This window comes from Mastigoproctus giganteus, chromosome 8, assembly GCF_048544385.1.
Source record: "Mastigoproctus giganteus isolate SK-2022 chromosome 8, ASM4854438v1, whole genome shotgun sequence".
In the NCBI taxonomy this organism is placed as follows: domain Eukaryota; kingdom Metazoa; phylum Arthropoda; class Arachnida; order Uropygi; family Thelyphonidae; genus Mastigoproctus; species Mastigoproctus giganteus.
Window position 1 is genome coordinate 145,297,993 of NC_143582.1, and position 11,214 is coordinate 145,309,206.

The 11,214-nt window shown below is 41.8% G+C and overlaps 2 protein-coding genes across 2 annotated transcripts in view; one reads left to right on the forward strand and one right to left on the reverse strand.

Moving 5' to 3' along the window:
- LOC150081895 (uncharacterized) overlaps window positions 1–11,214 on the reverse strand; it is a 199,343-nt gene that overhangs the window by 124,297 nt on the left and 63,832 nt on the right. The window lies entirely within an intron of this gene.
- Window positions 1–11,214, forward strand: part of LOC150081896 (lymphocyte-specific helicase-like) — a 74,288-nt gene that overhangs the window by 43,397 nt on the left and 19,677 nt on the right. The window contains 1 exon segment of the mRNA XM_090379385.1: window positions 4,797–5,051. Within this exon segment, the coding sequence (XP_090235511.1) occupies window positions 4,797–5,051 (255 nt within the window).

The window sequence follows — 11,214 nt, forward strand, 5'->3', positions numbered from 1 at the left end:
CAGTTTGCCAAACATTTTTCCAGAATCCAAACAAATGATAACATTGAGACCTGCCTCATTTCCTGAGTTCACACCTGTTAAAGATGATATCCTCATCAACCTGTTTATCACAAATGAAGATTTAAAGTCAGCATTAAAAAGCATGAGAAAATGGCTATGCTAGAGGTCCAGATGACATTCCTGGCTTATTTTGGAAAATGACTGTCACTACCTTAAAACCCCTCATACTTGGAATCTTAAACCTCTCTCTCAGGCTGGGGAAGTATCCTAAGCACTTTAAGCAGGTCAGTATAGTTCCAATTTTCAAAAAAGGTGATAAAAATAATGTAACTAATTACAGACCCATATCCTTGCAAAACAGCCTGGCTAAACTATTCGACACAGCAGTACACAAACATCTCTTCGAATTATTCAGTTCTTTCATTGATCAGAATCAACATTGTTTCTGCAGTGGCAAGTCAGTAGTCACAAATTTGCTTCCTTTCTGGCAATACACCTCTGAAGTTATTGATAACTACCTTCAAGTTGATGTAGTGTACACAGATATATCTAAGGCATTTGATAAAGTAGAGCACAAACAACTTCTGGAAAAACTTAAACTATACGGTATCCGTGACCCTTTGCTCTCATGGCAACTCAGCTATATTACGCATCGTTCTTTGAGCATTATCATCAATCAAGTGAACTCGGACCGTTTCATACAACTAAGTGGAGCACCTCAAGGCTCCCCATTAGGCCCACTACTTTTCATTGTTTTCGTAAATGATCTTCCTTCTTTCATTTGCATCTCCAATGTGCAAGTTGCTCTCTATACAGATGATCTTAATTACTCAGATTACTGAATGAGATTACTGATTCTCAGGGGCTTCAATGCGCCCTCAATAAATTCTCTCTCTCTCTCTCTCTCTCTCTCTCTCTCTCTCTCTCTCTCTCTCTCTCTGTGGCCATCTCTGAATGGCTTGTCTGCTAACCCCTCGAAGTGTAAACTAATCTCTTTGTCATCCTGCTGATCTCCACAACCAATAAATACGGAGTACACTAATAACTCTGTGATCATCGAAACGTGTGACCAAGTTAACGACTTGGGGACTCTCTTCTCCAGCAGTGCTAAATTCGATGCCCATGTCCTTAAAATCACCAGCAAAGCATTTAGAACACTGGGATCATCAAACGGAACACTTACAAGTTCAAAAACTTCAGATATGCCGTTATCCTTTATAAAAACTATTGTTCTGCCAATCCTTGAATTCAGTTCATCCATCTGGAATCCTCACAAAAAGATTTTAATTAACAAAATTGGAGCAGTCCAAAAATTTTTTGTCTGTTACCTTACGCTCCTTAATCCTCTATTTTATCACTCGGTGTATTATGAATCGCTGTGTGATTACTTTCATCTGAGGCCTCTGTGCACTAGAAGATGGTTATTGCTGACATCACCCTTCTAGCCAAGGTACTCACTGGAACTTATTACGCATCTGATATCCTTAGCAAAATCAACTTCAATGCTCCTCGTAGACAAGTCATGAATCGTACGCTGTTTCGCCTTGACTCTGCTACCACTGCCTTTATGAAGTTCAGTCCACTGAACAGAATCAGCAAATAACTCTCTCATTGACTTTTTTGACAACTCACAATCACTGATGAACTCCATCCACAAGTTTGCCTCCTCTCTTAAATTGCAAAGTGACTATCTCTCATCTAATTATTTTAGTTTATTATTATTATTATTTGTTTTATTATTTTTTTATTTTCTCTAACTAATTAATTATTATTTGTTTTTCCGATAACTTAATTTAATGCATACCTCTTTTGTGCATATGATTTTAATGTTTAAATCTATATCAATGTTTATCTTCCTGTTGGATTTCATATTATTGCTATCAACTCTGTTCATTGTTCTGCTCTCAGATACACTGTGTTATTTAGATATGATTCAAGGCTATTATAAAGGTATTTTTTATTTTTATTAATAAAAATTTTAAAAATACCTTTATAATAGCCTTAAATCATATATAAATATCATTCTAGATTCCATTCAGAAGAGGGCAGTTAGGTTAATTAATGACTCATTTCTAACAGAGTCTCTCCACTCTCTATCTCACAGACGTACTCTTTCTGTTGCATGCCTTTTCTGCAGATACTTCCATGGCACTGTTACTTTGAATTGGCTTCTATAATTCCCGCTCTCTCTTTCAAAACAGTCCGAACACGTGCCGCCACCAGCCAACATCCATTTACTGTCCAACTTGAACCTCACAGAACCAACTTTTCATCTTCCTCATTTATTCATTCAACTACCGTTTTCTGGAACAAGCTTCCTTCACACTTATTTCCTGAAAATCACAGTATGCACAAGTTCAAGTCTAATGTCAACAAATATCTTCTTTCGTCTTCTCAACCTCTAACCCAAGCACGGTACTAAGTATAATGGTGTGCAAAACTTAAGGACCAACAATATTTTTAAAGGTTACAACCACAAAATCTTTACTTAAGGTACTTTTTACTGATGAGAGTAGATTCAGTCTCGGCCGCGATTCTGGACGTCAGCTAATCTGGCGAGAGGATGGCACTCGGTATCACCCTGCAAACATACATCATTGAAAGGGATCGATATGGCGGTCGAGGTGTTCTCGTCTGGGGAGGCGCTATCTTGGCAGGGGGAGAGGGAGATGGCTCGCTGTCTTCTCCTCCTCCTGCCACCCTCTTTCCCTCTGGTGGGGCATGGGCATGCCCCATTGACTGCAGGGGCGATCTACCCTATCGGCCCCTTCTCTTTCTTCCCCCCAGCCTTCAGTCTCCCTACCCTTCTCTTGACTATACACCGCGAAAGCCCCACATATCCAAATCTAAATTAACACCAAAATTATTGCCCGCCACATTAGGCCTCTAGAACTTGTCATTTTAGCGTACAACCCCATGGTCATTTCGGCGAACAAACCCCACATACTATCTCTTAATAGCGATCTTGCAATAAAAAAAAAAAAAAAAAAAAAAAAAAAAAGCGCAGCCATTATCAACCCACTGCAGGATGGAAGCCTCCTCAACTTTTCAGCAATAATATCACCGCAATTATCTTTTTTTTTTTTTTTTTTATAGGACCCATCCGCTGAAATCCCAAGAAATTAAGCGGCGGGACCTGCCAGAGTATAATAAATTTCAAGGTACACCTGGCCAGCCTCCTCGTTGGCATAGTACGGACAACGTCGGGTCCCATCAGGGGCTCGACGGCCAATAGGCCAGAAGAACAATGGGCACAACATACTACACAACACATGATCCACACACTTTTAAATCTCTGGTTTTGACAGAGTACTGTCCCTTGATACAGCGAACACTCGCGGAGATGGGAGAAATTCCTGGTGCCGTTTGACCCGCAACATACTTTGTACTTCGTATCTTGGATGGACGTACACAACTCCAGATACTGGAAGGCGGTACTGTAACCGGTGCGCGCTACTGTACTGAGGTAATCCTTCCCCATCTGCACCTGTTCCGAGGTGCCATTGGCCCCGAGTTCGTGTTTATGGATGATAACGCCACACCCCATCGCACTGCAGCTGTCGACATGCTTTTGGATAGTGAGGACATTGTTCGCATGGAGTGGCCTGCTCGTTTCCCACCGATCTAAATCCCATCGAACACATATGGGACGCTCTGGGGAGACGCCTAGCGGCACGTCCACACCCACCAGAAAATGTTCACCAGCTGAAGATGACGCTGACAGAGGAATGAAGGATGTTACCGCAAGAACTTATCAACATCATTGTTCTAAGTATGGACAGGCGGTGCAAAGCCTGCATCGACAATAGGGTTGGCCATATCTCCTACTGAGGACCACCTCTTCCCTTTGTTCCATATTTTGCAGTGATGCATCTGTATCATGGCAGCCAGTACTATGTTGCCATTTTTGAATAAAGTCCCTCTTTACGTTCTTTTCGTTTCCGTTGTTGTGTCAGTGTTGTTTCCTTCATCATTTCTGTACCTCACGAGGTTCCTTTGGTATGCTTTTCCCATATCCAGGCCACTCCTACGAAAAGCTACAGGATAAATTTTGCAGACCAGTGTACTATAGGTTCTATTACCTCTCGTGTTAGTGGTTTTCATAAAAAAAAAAAAAAAAAAAAGTGACAGAAAGGTCCAAGTGACAATAAAGTACCAATCAATATCAAGAAACATCTACGGGGGGATGCTCGGAGGGCTAAGTTCTTGGTCCGTTCCTCAGGTCTATCGTCCTCGACGAGTTCCTGGGCATGGATCTAATGGGAGGGGGCTGAGCCCCTGCCCTTTGCGGACGACCTCGTTCTTATCATATGTGCAGACACCAGACAAGCCCTGGAGACTGCCACTGTGGCACTAGACAAGCTTCAGAATTGGACTGTCCTACATAACCTCTCTATCTCGGGGAAAAAGACGAAAGCTATACTTCTTAAAGGCAGACTACAAATTCGCAGGCCACCGACAATAAAACTCAACTTCACCCAACATCTACCTCTATACTGAAGTTAAGTATCTTGGAATCTACATAGACTCCAGACTCACCTTCCAATATCATCTAAAGTACCTGTCAATCAAAATCAAGAGATGTGCCACCATTGACAAGGCGAGTTAGCTGGGCAGATTGGGGGCCTGAAAAATAGAGCCCTGACCCTTATATATAAAAGGTCATGGAGATGGAGGCGACGTAGCAGACCAATAGTTTGCTACTTCGCCTCCATCTCGTGCAAGCAAGCCACGCTAGTAAGAAATAAAATGAAACTCGACTCAATACAGAGATTTATGTTATTGTCAATCTGCAGGGCATACCTTACGGTAAGCACCCCTGCAGCTGCAGGTCGTTACAGGGTGCCAACCGCTGTACCTGGAGATGGTGATGCGAGGGCTATTCTACTCAAGAAAGGGGTTCCGACCCAGCTACTAAATGTTCAGCTTAATCCTGCAAACGACCCAAAGACTGAAAAAGGGACGAATCAGCACGCATCTCCAAAGAAATCTGGCAACAGTCCTGGAATACAACCTTCAAAGGGGAAATTACCAGGCGATTCCTCCCAAATGTAACTAAAACACATCCAAAGCTCCCACCCTGGCTCTCTTCTGGACTGCAGGTAACCTTCATCATCATCATCATCACTGGTGACGGTCCATTCCGGCAGAAGCTGGCGGCCATGGGCATTGAAGGAGACCCACACTGTCACTGTGAAGATATCGAGACCTGAGGCACATCATGCACGAGTGCCCCACCTATGACAACAGCCGGCTCAAGTTCATCACTGCCATTTTAGGGAACCCACGAAATCAGGAGTCCACACTGCTACGTGACGAGAACTCATATAAAGCATTGACCAATTATGCACAAGAAGTCTCCGCACTGCGCAGAACCAGGACTGCTGAACTGTCACCAACGCAGAGCAACATAAAAAGAAGTCTAAACCATTCCGGCGTGGGAAAACTCCACGCACGCCCCCTCCCCAGGAAACCATGGGCCAAGAAGCAAAGGTAACCCCTTGAAATAAGGGACTTGCTACTGGCACCACTTATGGTGCGGGTTTGGGGGATGCCGTCCTCCACGTCCCCAATACTTCATACATATCTATCAATAATTTCCAGGCCCTTCAAACCTTCTGCAATGTTGCATCGCAGGAAGACTTTCGACCACAATGTTAATGCAAGCAATCAAATTGAAAACACATGATAAATGATAATACAGCCTGTTGCCTCGCCTGTCGTCCTGATGACGTCATGTTTAAATTTTGCTGGTTTTAAAGAACACGCGAAGGTTTTAACAGATACCGCATTTTTCTGGCTCATCCTTTATCAAGAATCTCCGCAACTAAATCATTCTGCCGCACAGTGATACTGTAATCAACCACCGCTTTTCGAAGATTTCAGAACTTCCCTTCCACTTTCCATCCAGCTGGATAAGTGAAATACATATTAAACATAGACATATTGATATAACTCTGCCTTTAGGGTACTAATGAGTATCCTATTAGGATTGAGAAGACAAGTTTAGAACAAGAGGATAGACAATAGTCGTGTGGTTTTTTTTTTTTTTTTTTTTTTTTTTTGCCTACACTTATCTGACATGGATACTGACTTGGACCATGACCAAGTTAGGATACTGACACAAGATATTGACATTGAGAATTCTTCTGGATCAGAGTCTACGGATTCATCTAAGAAAAAAAAGGGATGCAGGGGGAAGAAAACTCCCAAAGCTCCTAGAATTACTCAAGCTCGAGGAGATAAAAACATTGTGGTGGAGAGTCCCTCTGTTTCGTTGGCTTCTGAGCCGCCGATGGTCATTGTCGATAGTAACTCGATTCCAACAGAATCTTCTGAAGATCTTTCTCTAACAGAGGGATTGGACCTGGGTGGGTCTTTGAATGCTTCAATTGTATATGCGACGGTTGCCAAAATCAGGAAAGCTCTGGGAGAGTTTCTATCAAAGGATTCTAGCAAGATAACTAAGTCTGCCTCTAACCGCATTCATAGTCTATGGGCGGATCTAGAGGCAGTTACCACCGCAATCTTAATTGACAATGAACGACTTAAGACCAAAGCATCTGAATTGGAAATCAGAGCAGGTCTTTTGGACAAGATGATACAGATCCAACGTGATCTACATCCTCATAAGACTTTTACGGAAGTTGTTCGTGGTGGGACAAAGCGAAATAGACAGACTCCTGAAATAACAGAGATTCCTCTGCTAACGTCTTCAGTGGAGGTGGCAGCTTCTTCGGGCAGACCAATTGCTGGTGAAGATAGGATGGATTCCGGAAGTGGGATCTCTGATTCCGAAAACATACTAATACTTAGGCCCTCAGCAGAATCTTCCCTGGCGTCTAGCCAGGATATCAGGAAGGCAGTTACTGAAGTGATTAAAAAAGATCACAAGGACATGAAAATCAAGGGTGTACGTCTTTTGAGAAATAAAGGTGTGTTGTTAGAGACAACAAATCCTGATGATGCCAAGAAGATCTCAAGTGCTTCTGCATTAAAAAAAGCAGGATTATCAATAGAAAAACCCAGATTGTCCGATCCTACAATTTTGATCTACGGTGTCCCAAAGGAATATTCTAAGGAGGATATTTTGGAGGATTTAATTAATAAAAATTTAAAAGACTTTGGTTTTAGCCAGGAGGAAGTTAAGAATGAGATTACATTCAGATTTAACTCTGGCACCGGAACCAGAGTGACCAATTGGGTTATTGGTTTCAGCCCACGCCTTATGGGACACGTGATTCAGAGTGACAAAATTTATCTAGGTTTCACGTCACATAGATTTCGTAAGTTTACACTTGTAAGCAAATGCTTCAGATGTCTAGGATATGGTCACAGTGCGCAGTTCTGTTCCCATAAAGCTGTATCTTGTGGCCACTGCGGGGGTGGAGGCCATGTTTTTTCTGACTGTATTCACAAGGAGGAACAACCACAGTGTGTTAATTGTAAACGTAGAGGTAGGGATTGTAATCACTCGGTCAGGGATAATAAATGCCCTGAGTATCTTAAAGCTGTTGAATTGACAGACCGAAGAACCAGACATGAATAATACAACGGTAATTGATTCAACAAGTGTTAACCTGCAATACGGCGAAATAAAAATTCTTCAGATTAATGGGCAAAGATCTCGTGCAGCGGCGGACGAGATTAGGAAAGCTGCTGATGATCTGGGGTTTGATATTGTATGCTTGCAAGAACCGTATTACTCTTCTCAGGTAGGGGGTTCAGCGTATAAAGTTATAGGATATCCAATTTCGGCAAGGATTATTGCCTCAAGTGACGATCGACCCAAGGCCGCCATAATTATCTTTAACAGTGAACTAGTAATAACAACTATCTCAAGTGAATGTTCTGCTACCACAGTTTGTATCCTGGTTTCCTCCAGGGACCAGTCGTTTTATCTGGTTTCCCAGTATTTTCCTCCCTCAGAAGATATTCAGCCAGCCTTACACAGACTTGACAGGGTATGTAGCAGATTTTCAGCTAAAAACTTACTAATTACAGCAGATTTCAACGCTAAGTCTACACTTTGGAACAGCGGCTTTTCTGATGCTCGAGGCGAGCAGTTGGTTGATCTGATCTTGGATTATAATCTCTGTGTAAAGAACTTGCCAAATAAACCATATACATTCTCGACGACAAATGGTGAATCTAATATAGATGCTACTTTAACCTCCATTAATCTGGTGGATAGGGTGCAAAATTGGGACGTCAATCCGTATCTAATTAATAGTGACCATCGAGCAATCACCTTCTCGATTTTACCGGAGGATAGGCAAGTGAATATAACAATAAGGGATTTAAGGCGTTTTCGGATGGACAGAGTGAACTGGACCAAGTTTCGTGAATATCTGAATACAATTTTTAATGGAGATAACAAAGTAATCATTAACACCTTAACAGCAAAAGAATATGTTTTTCTGGTTCAATATCATTTATATCAAGCGATGGCCTACTCGACGAAAAGAAAACAGACAGGAAGAACTTCTGTCCCATGGTGGTCTTCGACACTAGCTGAATTGAGACAACAAACTCAACAAGCACGAAAAGCATACCAAAGGAATAGGCATCTATCGGACGCAGACACTCAGGCTTTGAAAAATGATTACAGAGACTTGAGGAAGAGGTACCATAAAGCAATTGCTGATAGCAGGCAAAATTGTTGGCAACGTCTGGTGAAGGAAACAGGAAATGCTGACCCTTGGGGTATAATCTATAAGCTTTCAAGAAATAAACTTTTGTGTGGTGAAATTTACAACACGATAATTAGAGAGAATCAAGAAACTTCGGACTGGGAATCTACAGTCGAAGGGATAGTGAGTAGCCTATTTCCGGAAGATTTGCCGTTTATGGACAGCCCTGATCAAGCGGAAATTAGACGCATTAATCGTGAATATAAGGGGACAACCGAAACTGCCATTTTTAATATGCTTGAGCTAGGTGCTGCAGTAGCTAAATTGAACCATAAAAAATGTCCTGGCATTGACCTCATTGAGAATCAAGTAATTGGAAAATTTTATGAATTCTTCCCTGAGATTTTATTAAACTTATTTAATAAATGCCTGCTAGAAGGGCTTTTCCCTCTCGAATGGAAGCTTGCGCTCTTAAAAATCTTGCATAAACCGGGAAAGCCAAAAACAAACCCCAGAGCATACAGGCCAATCTCTTTATTGGCAAATCTTGGCAAATTATTTGAAAGGATGATTGCCCCAAGGATTTTTAAATTATTTACAGAACATAATCTCTCCTCTGATTGCCAGTTTGGATTCAAAAAAGGACGTTCCACTGAGGACGCAATCTCAACCCTGCTGACTTACATTCAGGAGGCAAACAGCAAATATGTTCTTGCTGTTTTTATTGACTTTGAGGGCGCTTTCGATTCCCTTTGGTGGGAGAGTGCTCTCAGGTCACTGCAACTGGCAAAGTGTGATGACTACCTGTTCAGAGTCCTCAGATCTTACTTTAAGGATCGACAAGTTAGAGTATGTGCAAAGCATTTATCATACACGACTACCGTTTCAAGAGGATGCCCTCAGGGTTCAGTCTTGGGACCTCTCTTTTGGAATGCAGTGCTAGACCAGTGGCTCACGAAGGATAGCGATGAGTTCATCAAAGTTGCATATGCAGATGACTTGGTGGTGGCGGTGCAGGGAGGATCAAGACAAATTCTCGAACAAAAAATTCAGTCAGTTTTGAATAATTTAGTGGCATGGGCGGGTTTGAATAAACTAAAGATTTCTGTCACCAAGACCAATTTCATGGTGTTTAAACACCACTTCGATTATGGAAGGCCGCCAAAGGTAACCCTATATGGTACTCAAATTCCATATGTACAGAACACCAAATATCTGGGTTTAACTTTAGATGATCGTCTCAGGTTTCATGTACATGTCACTAAAATCAATGAAAAAATCAAAAAGTTCGTAGCTGCAGTTGTTAGAATTTCCCGCAAGGAATGGGGTTTATCCAAAAAAACTCTGGTATTGTACTACAAGACGATATTTCTTCCCATTGTAGATTATGGTGCTGGTATTTGGTTTGCGGCTGCTACCAAGGTTACAACTAAAGCCAAGCTTCTGTCCCTGCAACGTACAATGTTGCTTACAGTTATACGCGCTCCAAGGACAGTGTCGACAAATGCCTTACAGGTTATTGCAGGTACCATCCCCTTGGATTTACACATTATTTTCCGAGGTATTGTATATAACTTAAAGAAGGGAAGGGCGTTACAAATATTGAATATCACCTCTAATCCAAATAACAACATAAAGGAGGAAAAACGTAGAATTTGGGGCGAGCTTGTGAATTGCTGGCAGCAACGTTGGGATTTGAGTGAGTATGGAACCATTACAAGAGGCTTCATTCCAGCCGTAAGCTTTGCAATGGACAGGAGGGTGTCGTCTTGGTTTGCTCCCACCATGACAACGAGTTACTTAATCACTGGACATGGCTTAAGGGCCAAACTATTTGAAAGAGGATTAGAACCTGACCCCTACTGTTCGTGCGGTGAGGTGGAATCTTGGAGACATGTCATCCTTGAATGCGGACTGTATACTTCAGACAGGCAGGAATTACTAAATAGGTTGCCAAACCTCACGGAGAATAATTTACCTCTCTTGGTTCAGAGGTGGGACATCTTTGCTTTGCTTCAGGAATTCTCGGCCAAAGTTTTTAAAAGAAGACAGGAGCTAAGAAATCTATTGCAGGATACCAATTAAGGGAAGTGCTGCACATTTGACGACAGAACACTTCGTGTAATGTCATCTTTATAGGATGTTTCTTGTCTACAGCGAGATGATCTTCTGCTCCTGGACACCCAATTCAGGCTTGCATTTGTGGATGGACTCTAAAGTGGAGATAATGTTAATGTTAATGTTTCTAAGTGTTAAGTTAATGTAAGTGTATGTATTTGCTATTTGCATGTAAATAATCGTATAATGTTGCTTTTTTTTTCAACAAGTGTACATTGTTCTTAGTTGGAAAATTTTTATTTTTATTTTTTATTTTATTTTTATTTATTTTTTTTTTTTTTCGCTGGCCTCCAAGTTTGGGCAGCCTTGGGGGCGGGATTGCTGGCACCTACCAGTATAGCACTACTTCCGGTAGGTGCAGGATTTGTGCATTACAGCACACATAGAGAATGGTGGATCCAGGTGTTAGTTAATCCCTGGTGGCGAAATGGCCTGAAATAACACTCTTTTTTTCAGGCCTGTC